Genomic DNA, 19432 nt, shown 5'->3' with positions numbered 1-19432 from the left:
TCACTTACATATTAATATGTGAAGACATCTGGTTGCGCATGTGGGACTAGACGTAAAATTCAGTCGCACACTCAAATTTTAGTCGCAGTCCAGAGCCCTGCTACATCTGTATGAATATCTATGTACCATATTTCCTAAATTACCTTGTTTAATTTGACTGATTTCTATTTAATCTTATTTTAGTATGGCATTTTTATTTATTTAGCCCTATTATTATTATTTATTTAGGCTTTCCGTAGTATTTCATTTATTACCATTTTCTCTATCCGTTAGCGATGTCACTTGCTTGGTTATTTATCTGTATATAACTTGTAATAACTTGAATATAATGTACTCTATGCCTGGTTGATTGTGAAATGAAAATAAAAATGTTGGTTACACCGGTTGACAATTCAGAAAATTAGCCTGACTGACAGGTTCCCCAAATTATTCAGATAAATACTAAAAAATAATGATTATAATTTATATGCTTACAATAACCTCTAATTCAGGGTCATGCCACAGTAGAAATTCACCAAAAACTTTAGTATAGTGTCTCTGTATCTATAAAAGAATGTAAACAAGTAAGGTTTTTCAACTTTTAACATTTTTAAATTTAACCCTATAGACACAAAAAATGGGAGTCACATAATTGAACCAGATATAGTGGTACAATTAATTAATGCATCATTTATGTGTATTTCGAATTTTCTGTCAAATTAATTTGATTCGGAAACATCTTGTCTTTGATCCTTTAATCTCTGGTGATTTTTCAGGCTATTCAAAAATGCTGCTGCTGTAATAGTTTTTTTCTTCCTGCAGCTGTCCATATGAGTAAAATACATATACACAATAAACTAAAGTTCAGACAGGTGAGGAAACGCTGAAAATTATTTCCAGTGCTCATAATGTTTGTTTTTTTAATTACGTTATTTCTGTAGGCTACTTTTACCTGCGCACAATGCCGTCTTGTCTTCAGACTTCACTAGCTCACTTCACTAGCAACAGAGTATTTTTTATATTGGGGTTTTACTACTTTGACTTAAGTCAAGGGTGTGCGTAACCTTTAGCCTATTTTTTCCACCACCGTCAACTCTATATTTAACCTCAAATTCCAGGTGGTTTCAGGTTTCTCAAGTCCATTTTTTATCGACCACGTTCTGACGTTTCCCTCACCTTGTCACTCGGTAAATCGCTGGAGAAGTCAATGACATTACTGAAATCTGGCGGAGGGTTTCTTCTCTTGTAAAACTTGAAGATTTTTCGAAATGCATCTTCTCCACCTTCAACCACGGAGGCTGCCATCTTGGCCATGACACAATCGATTTCTTCTTCTTCTTCTTCTTCTTCTTCTTCTGGATTTGATTGGCGGCTGGCATCCAGCTTATAGGTGCATTGCCGCCACCTACCGAACTGGAGTGTGGAACATTAGATGACAGAGAAAAAATAAATAAATAAATAAATAAAATAAAATAAAATAATAATAATAATAATAATAATAATAATAATAATTAAAAAATTAAAAAATTAAACCCTATCCATTAAGCCTGTTTCCCTCAAGTATTTACACACATACCTCCTAATGTTTCTGATCTTTGCAACATGTTCTCTACCGTAAAGCTCACTTTTTCCCTTTGCAGTGCAGATTTTAGATCTCTCCTCTCTCTCTCATATCCCTTGCATTCCATAAGAACATGCTGCACAGTTTCAGTATGATCACATAGTCTACATTTACCAGTAGGATGTTTTTTTCTTGTTAACCCATGTATTATGTGCCAGAATAGTGCTCCTATGCTGTTTAGCCTCTGCTGATAGATTCCCTGAACTATGAACTTTGATTAGTGTTTCAGCCAATAGCCTTGCCTTTTCTAATCCACTAACAGCTGTTCTGCTGTTACTTGTCAGTATTGGTATTTTTGTATTTCTTCTTATTCCACTCATTTTCCTGATCATTCCCCAAACATCTGATAGCTGTACCTCCCGACCTATCTCACTACAATATTGCCTCCAGCAAGCACGCTTAGCTGTTCTGACCGTCCTTCTAGCCACTGCTTGTGACCTTTTATACTGAATTAGCGACTCCATAGAATGATGTTTCTTTAACAGCCTAAATGCCCTATTTCGTTCTTTAATTGCTTGTCTGCAGTTTTCATCCCACCACGGCACATTCTTTTTGTTTCTGTATCCCAATGCTTTTGCTCAAATCTTTTCCTACTCAGTTCTTGAAAGAGTTCCCAGTTAGCTTTATCAATTTTCCATCTTGGCAATCTCATGTCTTCCTCCAGTTGTACCTCTACTCCAATCTTAACATTGATTGGATAGTGGTCACTACCCATTAATGTCTTATCTAGCACCTCCCAAGCAGTGATACTTGCCATTTCATTTGATGTCATAGTCAAATCAATCACACTCTCCTTATTTTGTACACAGTCATACCTTGTGACACTCCCATCATTCACACATACTAATCCTTTATCTTCTATAAATTCTTCTACTATTAAGCCATTTGCATCAGTTCTCCCACTACCCCATAGAGTCCTATGTGCATTAAAATCACCACACCACACTATTTTCCCCTGCACTATCCCCATCACCATATTCAGTATATTTACACTTAATCTGTTGCATGGATTGTAGTAATTTATTATTGCTAGCTCATATTTGCCTGTCCAAATCTTTATTGTTATGGACTGACATTCTCTTCCTATTTGAACAGTACTGAACCTTATTTTGACAAATGTGGCCGCCCCACCACCTTTCCCCACCTTCCTGTCATTCCTTATAGCAGTGTATCCTTGTATTATGAAATCCCATTGCACTCTCAGCCATGTTTCCTGCACACAAATTATACTGGGTTTATCCTGCTGATCTGAGACAAACTTCTTAAGCTCTTGTCCATTGGCTACAAGACTTCTTGCATTCCACTGCAATATACTTATGACCCTGATGATCCACCACCCCATACTGATGTCTGTGACGATGTCTGTGACGATGTCTGCGAACTGGGTGAGCCTCCTTTCAACACTTCCTCCACTTCCTCCCAACCAATGGCCTCAACTCCCAAATATCTCTCTGCTGCTTTTACTACTATTTTGACTTTTTCTGTTTTCTTGTCTGTTTGCGCAGTACAGTTAATTACATCAACCATGAACAGTATAAACTGCCTTTTCTCCACAATCAGTGTGTCCTCTTTAACTCTGCTGCATCCCTCACACGCTCTCACTTCATGCCTGTCTGCCATCTTAACACTACTGCCGTTTGGCTGCATCCCCACCTTTCTGACCGCTTCCGCATATGTGATCCCTTGGGATGTTTTCACTCGCTGCACCTCTTCTGCTCTCTTACTTACTTCACACCCTCTATATGCGGAGGTATGCTCCCCTCCGCAGTTGCAGCACTTGAGTTTAGCTCCTCTTTCACATTTTCCATACTCATGCTCCCCTGCACACCTCCCACATCTTTGCTTTCCCTTGCATACTGCCGCTACATGCCCATATTTTTGACACTTGAAGCACCTAAGCGGCGGGGGAACATAGAGCGTCACATCATAACTCATGTAGCCGATAAACACTTTATCAGGGATTCGATCTTCATCATATGTAAGCAGCACTGACAGACTGTCACATTTTTGGCCCTCTCGAGTAGTTTGCAGGCGTCTGACTTCCCTCACTCTTGCACCTTTTAAGTTCTCTTTTATTTGTTCAGTGGACACTCTAAGGGGAATCCCAAAAATCACTCCTCGAGTGAGACCCCCACCAGTAGCTATCGTTGCTTTAACTTTCTTCCCCTCGATCTTATTCAGTCTAACCGCTTTCCCCAGTTGTGTGCTGTCCCTGCAAAAAATCAGTAGTGCCCCACTGCGCAGAACTTTGGCACTCTTTATCTCTCCCACAAGACTGTTTATCCCCTTGGTAAGGAGAACCGGGTTCCACTCACCGAACGAAGCACCTTCTTGCTCCAGTCTGATAATTACCTTGTGCTCTTCCTCATTCCCTCTCGCTTGCTCATTATCTGTTTCTTCTGACATTGAGCTCCTTCCTTTCTGCCCCAATTTCTTGCGTTTTCGCCTGGCTTTCCCCATTTTCACTTCACTCCAACTTTCACTTCTCCCGCCACCTTGCTCCATTCCTATCTCAATCCCTGATCCGTCACTTCCTTCTGCCATCTCCTGTCCATTCCAGTCCGGCGTACCAGCTCACCAACCAATCCGTCCGTCCCAGTCTCTTCTTCTTCTTCTTCCTCTTCTTTTTGTTTATTGGCAGGTTGCAACCAGGTCCCCAGGACCGGTGCACTCGCCGTATGCCACCACGGGCTTAGCGGCTAAGCGCGGTACCGCAGCACTCTCCTGTTGTGGCGGTCCTGTGCCAGGAAGCATATTCGCCCATTCACTCTCATACATGTGGGGAAGAGGAGATCTCAACCGATTTTTTTTTAGATACCAATCTAAAAGTTCATAATTTTCTTCAGACCCTCTACTAAAAAAAAATATGTTTTCATAATTTAAGACCCGACCAAAATGGAGTTATGGGCAGGAAAGGGAGGGTGCGTGGCTAAAAAAAAAGCCGTAGTGAAACACCTCGAGTCAGCTTAGTTCCCGTGTCCGTAGAGCCCAGTGAAAGGCTCCGGCAGAGACACAACTCTGCTGCTCACACTGCTCTAGTTTATCCCATGGACACAGGGAAAGCTTTTTCTAGCAGCATGACCTACATGAAATTGGTACATGTCGTTTTAGGCACGGACGTATTGATCATAGGGGATGATGGTACGTAATTTACTGACATTGTTAGTAGGCTAATATAAACATTATAACTTGATAGCTACACTTGTTTGTTTGTTTTTAGCTATGTAGCCTATAAATAGGCCTACTTGTGGTATTTTATTTAGTTAGTACTTGGTAGACGTACTATTTCTAATAAATATATGAATAAAAAAATATATAAATATAATAGTTACAGTTATATTCAAGATAGTGCTTAAGACAGGGAAATCAAACTATTTTATTTAGATGGTATTTTGCCACATTTTAGTCAGGGGATTGAAATTTAAAAATGCTCACTAAATAATACAAACATTACTTTGCTTGATTCAAACCATTAATACAGTATATATACTATTGTTATTTCGTCTAATTTAAATACATATATAAACATATGCCAATTATAGTATATGGACGACATTTACTCAGTTTTCTAACTACTGAGCCATAGACAGACAGAAAAAAGAATATGAAACTAGACCTGCAAGCAGGTATCAACGGGGTCCAAGCAACCCGATAAAGCGATGCAATTCGGACCCGTAGGTCCATGGGCAGGACGCAAGTTTAAGCTTGAACGCAGCACAGATCATGGTTTGAAAAAGTAAGTGTAGGTATTTTAGTTAGTAGATATTGTGTTTGTTCACAAAATGCATGCATTACTCAATTTTGCATAACAGCACCAGCTTGTGGCCGATTGATGTCCGATTTTGTACAGACCCTCAGTGCGGCTCGGGAAATAACTAGTTGTGTGATAATCAGAGAAACTACTTCAAAGTAACGCACCACTTCCTGTTTTGACTACAGTGTACCAAGTCTTTCCTCTATAACTTTCATATTGTTTGGATATGAAAATGATTTTGATAACTTTTGATCAAAGCATTAGAAAGATAATTTGTGCAAAATTTCATGCTGATGAGACTCTTGACCTAGGACAAGTTTGCAAAAGTAGGTTTTGAATATTTTTCACATGTTTTGTATTTTTCAATTTTGTGTAATAGCGCCAACTAATGCCTGATTGACCTCAGATTTGCACAGAGCCTGAAGTTTCCATGGAGAACTATCAGTCCGAGTTTGATGTTATTTGGACTAGTTATTGCGAAGATATACAATACTTCCGGTTATGAGTACAATTAAGTTGTTTCTTCATAAAATACACATGTTTTTGACTATTTGAATTCTTTTGATAACTTTTCATCAAGATGATTAAAGGATAATTCCTGCAAAGTTTCGTGGCGATCGGACTCTTAGCCTAGGAGGAGGCATTTCTCCATCCTGTAAGTCCTCCCTTGTTCACGAGAAGCAGAAATGGCGGCATGCTTAGGGGAGCCTGCACCACTGAGCAGCTTTCCAAAGAAAACACTATCATCTATGTCTTTTTACATAACAAGAAAGAGGAAATAAAATTAATAAATAATCATGACCAAATAAAAAAAAAGGGGGGATAGGTTATATAAATACTAACTACTTTAAATAATCCTGTCTCCTTTAAATACTTGATGACTGCCTTCTGTGTAAGTGACAAACCCTCTCCTGTTGTTCCAGTATGCCACTCAGACTTGCACTCTCCCTGCTCTCTGCACTTTACCAGCCAACCTTTTTCTCTCCTCCGTGTATCTCTCACACTCCATCAATACATATTCTACACTTTCTGTTTGTCCCCACATTCACCCGTTCCTTTTTACTATCAAAAATAAAGTTTGATTCACTCCTGTTGGTCCTTTTCTCATTCTTGTAAGCACTGTTTCCTCCCTTCTATTTTTCCTTTTAACACCATGTGCACTCACTTTTTTGTATATTATAATAATTTCTTCCGGTTATGTCTCTGTCCCACATAGCGTGCCACTTTTTTATTACTTCTTTTTTTAATATTGCTTGAAGTTCTGCTTTTCCAAAAGGCAAATCTATCGCATTATTCATTTTGTTGAAATGCAACGAGGAATGCAAAGATCTCTTCATTGGAGAAACAAAAGAACCACTGCATAAACGCATGGCCCAACACAGAAGAGCTAACTCCTCAGGCCTGTCCACTTACATCTCAAGGAGAAATCCCACTCCTTTGAGGACAACAATGTCCACATCCTGGACAGAGAGGGCAGATTGTTTGAAAGAGGAGTAAAAGAAGCCATCTATGTAAAAGTAGTGAAACCATCCCTAAACAGAGGAGGAGGTCTAGGACACCGCTTATCTCCAATTTACAATGCTGCCCTTTCATCCCTCCCCAGGAGATTCAACAATCTAACCTCAAAGAACAACTGTTCACAAATGGCCTCCTGTGACTCCAACTACTGTCGTTAAGACTCAGTAGAGCACTAAAAAAGTCAAAACCAACTTCCCACAAAGGATTGTCACTCCAACAACTGTCATTGGCAGTTGGAGCAAAAAGGGTTCCAGGGACATCATTGGCCTTCTGCACACCCCCAAATTGGATGTGGCAGGTCTGCCCTGTAAACCAATACAAGTCAAGTACCCCTGACCATAAACATATGTGTTTTTTTTTATAGAAATCTCTATTTCACATCAAGAACAAGCATACAATCAGCAGAAACAGATATTCATACAAATAAGATCTGCGTGTGTGTCTTCCCTGTGTGTTTGTTGGTCCGGTCCCAGCTGTATCCAGTTCTGCCGATCACCTCCCTCTGTATAGGAAGCCGGAGGTGACACACATTCGGCGGCGGACCATTGTTTTCATTTACGTGGTAACTTCTCGTTGGTTGGCTCCCGTTTCCTGTTGTAATTGCATTTTCGCTCCATGTTATTTGTTTATTGATTATTGTTTCTTTGTTCTTTTCCTCCGTAGTTTCCCAATATCCCGTTCCCTTGTCCAGATCCCCGACTTTCCGTCTGTTACCCATTCCTGTTACCCTCAACCGTCTTGTCCGTGTTGTACTTTCCCTCGGAAATTGGTTCCCCTTGTTTTTGTTATTAAATATTTGTTTAGTACCAGTGTGTCAATACATATGAAACATATAGTAGACCATAGCTATAAAATAATAAATTAGCTATATTTATTACATACATATACTGTATATATATACATACACATATATATATATATATATATATATATATATATATATATATATATGTATGTGTGTGTGTGTATATATTAGGGCTGGGACTTTAAGGCGTTTAATTAATTACAGAAGAAATAATGCGACAAAACAATAACGCAATTAATTGCAATTTATTTTTGCACTCAGTGCGGAACGTTGCTCATTGCACGAGTTCCCGCCCGGCCCGTAATACTGACGCACATGACACAACACGAAAGAAATGAAACCGATGAGAAGCAAGATGATGAGTTGTTGCTGGGTTCTGTGGGCGTACATTTGAGTTCTAAAAAACGACCAAGTGAAAACATGGATAATAGCACGGCTGTGTAAAAATTGTGCAAGAAATAATTCACCTCCCACCAGAGCTCTTTCAGGGAGAAAAAGCACTTTATGTTTAACTGTTTATTTTATGCCAAAGATAGTATTCTAAATATTTTTGCAATGTTAGGTCCACTTTTCTTGAATATACCGTATTAAGCAGTTTTATTTTTATAAACCAAAACAAATGTGTTTCAGACGTAAAGGTTCACAAAAAGTTAGTGTTCACTGATAAAAATAAACATGTTGTTGTTTTGTTGCTTCTTAAGTCAAATATTGATATGGGATCAATCGCGATTAATTAATTGCAAAGCCTCTAATTAATCAGATACATTTTTTAAATAGGCTTATATATATAAGCTTATATATACACACTGGAGATCAAAATTAGAGGACAAATTATTACTTGACTTATTCTGAAATAAATTTGATAGAATATAAGCTGTGGCTATACCACTGCTGTCCAAGCATGTTTTTTTTTAAATAATCAAGCCACTTCAACAAAAACCTTTATTTTCTGAAAAAAAGCAGTGAGCAAAATTAGAGAACGCTTTCAGATACTTCCCAGTCATTGGTGTTAATCTGACACCTGGTGACAGTTGACTTAATTGTTGGACACACCCTCCTTATCTGCAGCTCTCCTGGTTACTTTTCAAGATGACAAACTGCTCTAAGGGCCTACTCACACTGTCCTTCCGGACCGCGACCCGGACTTTAGGGTACTTGTCCCCCCTCCCTCTCCCCCCCGCGCCCCAGCCCCGTTTGTACTCACACTGCCAGGCCGGCCAATGCTTCTTGCTGTCCATACGCCATCACGCCGTAACACGTCACACGCATTGATCGCGTGTGTGTGGCTTTGTTTACAAATCTTTCCACAGACCTCTGAGTTTTTGTGCGTCTTGTCGACTGTTTTTGAATATTTTCATCCGACCAAATCTGCAGTAAACACTCCACCTCCGCATCACACCAACGTGAACCTTTCACTGCCATTGTTGTTGTTGTTAAATGTCCGCGCATGGTCCGTCCTTCTATTTACATGTCCAAACAGGCGGACATAACACTACTGCCGTAGGGCTCGTGCTCGTGCTCGCACACGTGCTAGCACACGTGCATGTGCAAACGGCTCCGCTAAAGCCCACCTCTTTCAAGCGGGCCGTGGACAGCCCGCTGGCCTCAGTTGTGCGCGGAGCGGGTGCAGTCACACTGCTTAAAGGTACTAGGCTTTAGCTGAAAAACCGGTTTTGACCCCGGCCAGAAGGACAGTGTGAGTAGGCCCTAAGGTGACTGAAACCCTGAGACAGCAGGTTGTCCAGATGAAGGCCAAAGGGATGACCCTGTCAGCCATCAGAGAGAGGTTGGACGTTCCAACTCTGTGATTTCAAAAATATTCGGTTTAACACTGCAACTGGAGTTGCTTGTCAGTTCAGTGCTGAACAGGGCAAGGGTCTGTCTCGGCACACAGTGTCTCATCGTTTAAGACTTTTTTTTTAAAGATTATTTTTTGGGCAGTTTTTCAAGCTTTTATTACAAAGGAGAGACAGGATATGGGGTGAGCAGAAAGAATAAAAAGACCAGACTTGCCTTTGCTGAGGAGCATGTTGTGTGGACAGAGGAGAACTGGACTTCAGTGATGAGAGCGTGTTGAATTTATTTGTGTCTGATGGGAAACATTATGTTCTGCGTAGGACTGGGGAAAGACTGAGCCCAAAGTGTGTAAAGAAGTCAGTTACATTTGGAGGAGGAAGTGTCATGGTTTGGGGGATGTTTTCTGCAGCAGGAGTTGGATCTCTTGTACAGCTACATTGCAGGGTGAATGCAAATATTCATGTGAACCTCCTGCTATACCTCAACTGCAATTGTCTCCCAATCCGCCTCCAATTTTCATACAAGACAATGCCCCCTGTCACACTGCAAAACACGTTAAGGAGTTCCTTGAAGCTAAGAATATTGAAACAATGAAATGGCCAGCCCAGAGTCCAGATCTAAACCCCATTGTGAATCTCTCGAAAATCCTTGGCAACAAAGTAATGTCTAAGAAACCCACTACAGTTACTTAACTGTGGAAGAGACTGTAAAAAGAACGTACCAATATCAAACCAGAGCAGTGTGAGAAACTAGGGATGTCCTGTGGGCGCAGGTGTGCTGAAGTCATTCAAAGCAAGGGCCTCCACACTTCTTATTCATTTTTGAATTCTATAGCCCTAAGAAAACATTGTTTTATGTTTTATTATGTATTAAACGAAACATCAATGGGCTCCTTCCTTTTTGGATTGCATTTACTAATCGATTTGAATGGACCTTGCTACGAGAGGAGCTGATACCGGGGCCAGTAGGTAAGTCTTTCAAAACACTCTTCCAATAAACTTTGGGTTCACTAACTACGTTGTTGGTGCTTTGTTTTATGTGTAAGGACTCTCATCATGCTACTGCAGAGGATTATTGTTATTTTAAACAAAATTAGTGGTTAAAAAAGCCGTTTTAACGTCTTCACCGTACTACCCCGAGCTATTCAGTGTTAGCCACGTCCGGCTGTCTCCCAGATTTCTCCGTTAATAGTTGTTACACGAAAACAACTGTCTCAATGACTTATTTGATGTATGTGCCGGAAAAGACCATGGGAGGATTTTGCGCCGGAATTATACTTTAACACACACAAGCCCAAGGCCCATATCAGGCATTAAGTTTAGACACTTATGATGCATGTGCAACTTTTTGTGCACTTAAGGGTGCACTCACACTGTCCTTCTGTCCCGGGCCAAAACCGTTTTTTCAGCTAAAGCCTAGTACATTTAGGCAGTGTGAGTGCACCCGTTCCGCGCATAACTGCAGACTACGGCGGTAGCATTATGTGCGCCTGTTCCGACATAGAAAATAGAAGGACGGACCATGCGCGGACATTTAACAACAACAACAATGGCGGTGAAAGGTTCACGTTGGTGTGATGCGGAGGTGGAGTGTTTACTGCAGATTTGGTGGGATGAAAATATTCAAAAACAGTCGACAAGACGAACAAAAACTCCGAGGTCTACGGAAAGATTTGTAAACAAAGCCACACACACGCGATCAATGCGTGTGACATGTTACGGCGTGATGATGTATGGACAGCAAGAAGCATTGGCCGAGGCCCAGGCAGTGTGAGTACAAACGGGGCTGGGGCGCGGGGGGAGAGAGAGGGGGGACAAGTATGCGGTGCGGAAGGACAGTGTGAGTGCGCCCTAAGAGCACCAATAGCACCTCAAAAATGCTAATAGTTATTAGGGGGTGCTATAGATCCGACGTGCCACGCCTAAGCACAATTATAACATTCGAAGTAGCATCCTAAAGTCCTCAAATGTGTTTGTAACATGAAAAATTGACGCACAGAATCCAAGATGGCCGACTTCCTGTCCAGCAAACAAAAATTTAAATTAAAGCTGCAAGCTGCCATGAACAGGCCCTCGCACCCAGTGCATCTCGGGGGAACCAGCCAGAAAGCGTCAAACAGTACATGAAGTCTGCGTCCACTGTGTGGTGCTAGAGAGTGCCTACCAAACATATTGTGCCTTGCTGTACATCAAACGAAGAAAACACATTTAAAATTTGATGCAAATCGGATGAAGTTTGTCATATAAGGCTGACTTCCTGTTGCCAACAGGTGGCGCCGTTGCTGTTAGTTAATATGGAGATATTGATGTGTTCAGGATGGGGGTCTTGTCATGCCTCAGAATTTTGGTAAATATTGGACAATGTATGCTAAAGTTACAACAACTTCCTGTTTCATAACCTGCCCTACTTCCTGCGTCCACTGTCCACCAACAGGTGGCGCTGTGGCTGTGAGTAATTATTGATGTGTTGGTGTGTTCAGGCTCGGGGTCACTCCTCAGAAATCTTGTAAAGATTGGACAATGTGTGCTAAAGTTTCAGCAACTTCCTGATGATGCGCCAGAAAAACGAAACAATATGGTAACTTTGATCACCAAGGTCTTTAGGCGGTCGATTTTGAAGGTGACGAGATTCAATCTCTTAGAGGAGTTCGTTAAAGTATGACACAATCAAAATGGTGGTGATGAATGATGGTTCGTAGCTGAGCAGAAGATCTGAAATGTATTTTGGTCCTGCACCATTTAGGGCTTTGTAAACCAACAGAAGTATTTTGTAATCAATTCTTCTACAGACAAGAAGCCAGTGTAAAGATCTGAGGACTGAGGCTGAAGGTCCTCGAGGCAGTCAATCAATCAATCAGTGTTCAAAAATGATGTTTCGGTTGATGACTTCTTCCCAGGTTGTCCAGCTTCCTTGTCGGACATGTGACACGGCCTTGATCTTATAGCGCTCTTCCTCCAACCTTGTCACCTCCGCCACCACTATCTCTTTCCTCTCTTTGCAGTTGGCCTTAAACAAGAACCTTGGTGCTTCTCCCCACCCTAGCACTGCCCTTCATGCCTGCTAACAATCTCTTGGTGTTGTAGGCGACTGATGGCTCTGTCGACCTCAGTTTGGGCATTCCACTTCCGGCCTGTCGGAATCTTGATGTTTGCATTCCTTACAGCCTGGTCGGTGGACTCTCTTAACTCGAGTATGACCCTGGTCATTTCCTGCTTGTAGCCCAAACTGATGGATTGGAGCGAATGTTGGAGGGTGTTCCTTCCGAAAAGGCCCGTTTCAGAGAGTCATCATGGCAGCCCCAACCACTTTCTGATGAATGAGTTGGCCTTTCCATTCATCTTACTTGTGGTGGATGAGGGGATTTCAATAATTTTCAGCGGCCACATGACTCTTCTGTAGAGTATGAACTGGTAGCACCAGACTTTGTACTTACCTGGGAGTTGGCTTTGGTCGATCTTTGCCAGGCCTTCTGAGAGCTGTTTCAACACGGTTCTCCCCATATGTTTGTCCAAAAGTTCTGCCGTGTACTGCCCCCAAGGCTTTTTATGGGTTGCTCAGAAAGGACTGGAATTTTCTCTCCCCCTATGATGAAGATGGTGCTGTCGATGCTGACTCCTCTTCTGAGAGACATGCTCCGTGATTTTGAGGGCTTGATCCTCATTTGAGCCCATGACATCAGCTCGTCCATCCTTTTCAGTAGTCTTGATGTTCATGCTACGGTCTGAAGGAGGCTTGTGACGTCGTCCATGTACGTCCTCAGTGGGGGTAGTCTCTTCCCAGCTGGGAGCCTGATCCCTCCGATCGTTTGTCTTGCACCGATGAGGATCCCCTCAAATGCTGCCACAAACAAGATAGAAGAAGATGGCACAGCCCATAGTGATACCTCCAGCTGTTGCCATCCGGTGGTGAAATCTTGGAGAGCAAAGCACATCTGCAGGTCGTTGAAGTAGGATGCAACCATAGTCTTGATGCAGAAGGGCATGTGAAAGAACTCTATGGCATAGTTGATCAACTGGTGTGGGACTGATCCATATGCGTTTGTTAGATCGAGCCAGACGACATGAAGGTCCATCTTCTCCTTTTTTGTCTTCTGGATCTGGTCCCAGATCATTGTGGAGTGCTCAACATACCCTGGGAAGCCTGGGACTCCTGCTTTCTGGCAGTTGGTGTCTATGTAGCCGTTTTTTCGAGCAGGTAGGTGGTCATCCTTTTGACCACCACGGAGAAAAATAATTTTCCTTCCACATTCGGCAGGGTGATGTTCCTGAACTGGCTGATGTCTTTAGAGTTTGCTTCCTTGGGAATGAAGACCGCTACAGCTCTTTGCCATTCAGACGGAATGTGTTGCTTTTTCCTGGCAGCTCTCATGAGGTACCAAAGCAACTATACTTACTATAACTATAGCTTGTAGGGGACTCCATTGTGGCCTAGTGCTGATGACGACCTTGCCTTCCTCAGGACCTGCCTAACTTCACTGAGCTTCGGGGGCATGATGTTGAACTCAGTAACTGGAGATGCAGGTTGGGGCACGTACCCTGTGGTTCCTAATGGGCCATTCTTTGTTAGATCACTGTACTGCTCTCTGATGTGCTATTCCAGTTGCTCCCTGGTGATTTTGAGCTTCCCGCTCTTCTTCTCCTCCAGCAGCTGTCTGGCATGCTTAAAGGGGTCTTTGAAGAAGCTGAGCTTCAGGGGCATGATGTTGAACTAAGTAACTGGAGGTGCAGGTTGCGGCACGTACCCTGGTGTTCCTAATGGGCCATTCTTTGTTAGATCACTGTACTGCTCTCTGATGTGCTATTCCAGTTGCTCCCTGTTGATATCGAGCTTCCCGCTCTTCTTCTCCTCCAGCAGCTGTCTGGCATGCTTAAAGAGGTCTTTGAAGAAGCTGGCTCGTTGATTCATTATTGTCTGTCAGTGTGATAACATTATTTTGCTAGCTTGCTAACTTTAAGCACAACCCATTTAGGCTAGTTTGGCTGTAAAAACGTCATTATTGTGTATGGACTAGGGCCAGATGGCGCTCAGTGGCATTAGCCAACATTTACATCATGGCTAAGCAACTAAGGGCGCACTCAAACTGTCCTTCAGTGCCCGGGCTTTAGGGTACTTGTCCCCCCCCCCCCTCTCCCCCCACTGGCCAGCCCGTTTGTACTCACACTGCCTGGGCCTCGCGCAAATGCTTCTTGCCTGTCCATACGTCATCACGCCTAACACGTCACACGCATTGATTGATGTCATCGCGATGCGTCGCTTTGTTTACAAATCTTTCCATAGACCTCTGAGTTTTTGTGCGTCTTGTCCGACTGTTGTTAAATATTTTCATCCGCCCAAATCTGCAGTAAACACTCCACCTCTGCATCACACCAACGTGAACCTTTCGCCGCCATTGTTGTTGTTGTTAAATGTCCGCGCAGGGTCCGTCTTTTTTTTTCCTTCTATGTCTGAACAGGCGCACATAAAATGACGTGAGAGCCGCCGTAGGCGTAATGCTCGTACACGTGTGCAAACGCGCTCTACAAAAGCCCACCTCTCTCAAACGGGCTGTGGACGGCCAGCTGGCCGCAGCTAGACGCGGAGCAGTTGCACTCACACTGGTCAAACGCACTAGGCTCTACCCGAAAAACCTGTTTTGGCCCGGTGCGGAAGGACAGTGTGAGTGCGCCCTAATGAAATAGCTGAGCAGAACATGTAATTGTGCTTGTCTGAGGCACAATAGGTTAATGTGTTTGACATTTTTCTATTTAACTTAAATGAAATTTAAACATTTATTTAACAGTAATATTCCTGTTTGAAACATACATATCAAACAACATGATGTTGGAGAATGTTCCTCAATACATTTAAGTAAATGTTGACATTACAAGTGCATTTACTATTTGTTAACAGTAGGGCTACAGAATAATATTTTTTCAATGTGTTCTCTTTTGACAATACTTGGAGGGTTTGGGATGAATTAAAGCCTCGTCCTTTTGAAGCATTTAAACAATGCCATCACAGCCTTTTACTACCTTTTGTTAAAACTGGTTTAGAGATGACTGTGTACTTGAGAATCAAACACATATAGTACATAACATTTATACTTGTGTCTACTTATCAGTTAAACCACAATTTTGTCAAATGTCTCTACTCATATCTCCTGCCAGGCTGAGCCACCATCCCAACAGAGGGAAAGAGTGGAAGAGAGCAGCCTGGTCACACTGATGATGGGGCGGCCGGTGGCTGAGTGGTTAGAGCAGTCGCCCCGTGTAAACAGGCTCAAGGTCCTCAAGGAAGCGGCCCTTTGCTGCATGTCTCCCCTTCTCTCTTTCACCCCGTTTCCTGTTTGTCCTATATAATAAAGGCCTGAAAAACTGCCAAAAAAAAAAAGAAAAAGATTTGAGGACTTGAGTGATATGATCTACTTTTTTGATCTTAGTGAGGACTCGAGCAGCAGTGTTCTGAATTAACTGCAGCTGTCTGATCGACTTTTTAGAGAGACCTGTAAAGACACTGTTACAGTAGTCGAGTCTGCTGAAGATAAATGCATGGACAAGTTTTTCCAGGTCCTGCTGACAGATCCAAGTCCTTTATTCCTTGATATATTCTTTAGGTGATGATAGGCTGACTTTGTAATTGTTTTAATGTGGCTGTTGAAGTTTAGGTCTAAATCTATGACTACACCTAACTTTCTGGCTTGGTTTGTGGTTTTTAGCATTACCAATTGAAGCTAGGTGCTAACTTTTGATCATTCTTCCTTGGCTCCAAAAACAATAATTTCAGGGTTTTTTTTGTTTAATTGGAGAAAATTCTGCTCCATCCAATCGTTGATTTGCCCGATGCATTGACTTAGTGCTTGTATTAGACTATAGTTGCCTGGTGAAAATGGTTATGTAAATTTGTGTAGTCTGCATAGATACAATATAAGCAATTGCTGATCATTTACAGCCAATTTTCAGCACTAATTTACTGTATTCATGTAATATGGTTGTGTACTGTAGTTAGAAATACATTGTGGCCAATTTGAAGCCACAGCACAAAGATCCATAACAGTATGCTAATGTTTTAAATTGCAGGACACAACAGTATTTGTGGAAAAGTGGGAGTTTTTCCAAAGGTGGATGCATTCAGGAGGACGCACTTTGTGGGACATGCCATCTGCATCAATTGGGCTGTGCATCTACTTAGTAGAAGGTAACATTAATTCATCATTATTCTGGTCAGTAACATTATCTTATTCAGATAATTGTGACCAAAAATAATGTTTGAAATCAAACTGATGTTCAGCAAGATTTCTAGCTAGGGCTAACAGGAGTGATTGTGAGTGTCACTTATCATTGAGGCTGAGATTTGAATAATGTTCGCTCAAATATCAATATATTAACAGTGAGTCATCTGTAAATTGTATCAAGATTAGCAGTTAAATTAGCTTGCGGCATGCTAGCAATGAGCTAGCACTTGCTAACATTAGCTATTGTTAGCTGCTTGCTTTCGCCCTTTGTTAACAGCGGCAAATGTCACAAAGTTAAAGTCAAAGTCTGGCAATCGTGTGGGCAACTTTATGTTTTTCCAGCATTGGCAGCAAAAATGTTTCCCTGTCAGGTCTGTGGTCATAATATTGGCTCATGTGAGGCACATGAGAATTCATAAAAATACACCTAATTTAACTGTTTAATTTGTATCGTCTGGTATGGCGTTGTACATTAACCATCTTGTTAAGGTAAATAAACAGTTCACCTATCTTGAGTTGAATCGGCGAATAAATCCGTTCAAGTATCTCGGAAAGGATGCTAATGACAAACTTTTTGAGGTTAAAACAGGGGTGGAAAACTTTGGGGACATGCTGTGCAAAATTGGTGTTTGCTTTGTTTAGAAAGGAAGTGGTCATGAAGATGAGGATCAATCCTTTCATATTGATCACAGATGGATCAAATTATACAGGTCATTTCCAGCACCCATTTTAGATATAACATATTAATCAGAGAACAGACACACACACACACACACACACACACACACAATTTCAGTCTGATGTGTGCCTTTAATCTGACATATATGATATATGTACCTATCGTTACAGGACGTGAGAAGATACACATGCTCAATGTGCGGGTATATGTCATTGACCTCAACAAAGTTATCCACAGGTTCCTGGATATGGGCCCAAACACCGGGCCAAACTGCTGCAAGACTGAAGTTATCTATAAGAAGATGGATGAGGCCTTGCAGAAAAATACAGTACCATGGAGAAACTGTGTCAGTCTGTCTGTTGATAATGCTTCTGTCAATAGAGAAGGAAGGAATTCCGTTGCATCCAGAATTCATTAAGAAGGTGCCAGCATCTACATCCATGGGTGCCCTTGTCAAATCATCCACAACCAAGCCAAACAGGCTGGCCAAGCCTTTTTGGAGCAGAGTTGAATCATGTGTGCTTACGACCTACCGTATCTGTAGCCTATGTCAAGTCATACAGGTTGTTATTCTTTGCGATGTGTGACTGACTATATTGTTTGCATTTCTGTCTAATAAACTATTTAATCAATCACCGATATGATTAAATCCTGTGGGCCCACCACTCGCAGGAGGAACCGCTTGGGTCGGGTGCGCTGCTGCACAGGTGGCAGTGAAGGTAAGGGGCCTCAACGAACCATACACAGGCAGCAGAGGCTGGCTCCGGTGATGTGGAATCTCACCTCTCTGTGGGGGAAGGAGCTGGAGTTTGTGCGGAAGGTGGAGCGCTACTAGTTAGATCTTATGGGGCTTACCTCCACACACAGTCTCGGTTCTGGAACTGTACTCCTGGATAGGGGTTGGACCCTATTCTTCTCTGGAGTTGCCCAGGGTGTGAGGCGTTAGGTGGGTGTGGGGATACACACAAACCCCCGGTTGAGCGCCGCGGTGTTGGAGTTTACCCCGCTGGACGAGAGGGTCGCCTCCTTCAACCTGCGGGTGGTAGGGGGGAAACTCTGACTGTTGTTTGAGCGCTCTGTGCTAGTCACAGATTGTCTATAACGAACACCATGTTCGAACATAAGGATGCTCATAAGTGTACGTGGTACCAGAGCACCCTAAGCCAAAGGTCAATGATCGATTTTGTGATCGTCTCATCTGATCTGAGGCCGTATGTTTTGGACACTCGAGTGAAGAAAGGGGCGGAGCTGTCAACTGATCACCATCATGATTCTGGACAGACTAGGTAAGCCCGAACAAGTAGTGCGGGTGAACTGGGAACGTCTGGAGGAGGCTCCTGTCCGAGAGATCTTCAACTCACACCTCCGGTGGAGCTTTTCTGGCATCCCTGTGGAGGTTGGGGGCATTCAACTGGGGTGAGAAATGTTCAAAGTTTCCATTGCTGAAGCTGCAGCGGTGAGCTGTGGCCTCAAGATCTTAGTTGCCTCAAGGGGCGGTAACCCTCGAACACCGTGGTGGACTACAGTGGTCAGGGAAGCTGTCCGACTGAAGAAGGATGCCTTCCGGCATATGTTATCCCAGAAGACTCCAGAGGCAGATGCAAGGTACCGACCGGCCAGAAGGGCTGCAGCCTCTGCTGTGTCAGAGGCAAAGCAGCGGGTGTGGGAGGAGTGCGGAGAAGTCATGGAGAAGGACTTTCGGGCGGCACCAAGGTGCTTCTTGAAAACCATTCGACACCTCAGTGAACTGTCCAAGCTGTTTACAGTAAGGACGGGACACTGGTGACCTCAGCTGATGAGGTAATCGGGAAGTTGAAGGAGCACTTTGAGGAACTCCTTAATCCGACTGACACACCCTCTTTTGTAGAGGCAGAGCTGGAGGCTGATGGGGAATCCTTGTCAATATTTCTGGCGGAGGTCACTGAGGTAGTCAAACAACTCCACAGTGGCAAAGCCCTAGGCATTGATGAGATTCGTCCTGAAATGCTGTAAGCTCTGGTTTGGGAGGGGCTGTCTTGGTTGACACGTCTCTTCAACATTGCGTGGAAGTCTGGGACAGTGCCAACGGA

At 42.7% G+C, this 19432-nt stretch overlaps 1 protein-coding gene across 1 annotated transcript in view; it reads right to left on the bottom strand.

The window, feature by feature from the left end:
- alkbh1 (alkB homolog 1, histone H2A dioxygenase) overlaps positions 1–1293 on the bottom strand; it is a gene marked incomplete at its 5' end in the record, with an annotated part of 32736 nt that extends 31443 nt beyond the window's left edge. The window contains one exon of the mRNA XM_083924063.1: positions 1156–1293. Coding sequence (XP_083780189.1) covers positions 1156–1293 — 138 coding nt within the window. The remainder of the gene's footprint in view (positions 1–1155) is intronic.
- Between the last annotated feature and the right edge of the window lie 18139 nt (positions 1294–19432).

Source organism: Echiichthys vipera, assembly GCF_963691815.1.
Source record: "Echiichthys vipera genome assembly, chromosome: 12".
NCBI lineage: Eukaryota > Metazoa > Chordata > Actinopteri > Perciformes > Trachinidae > Echiichthys > Echiichthys vipera.
This window is presented reverse-complemented; position numbering and strand designations above follow the sequence as displayed.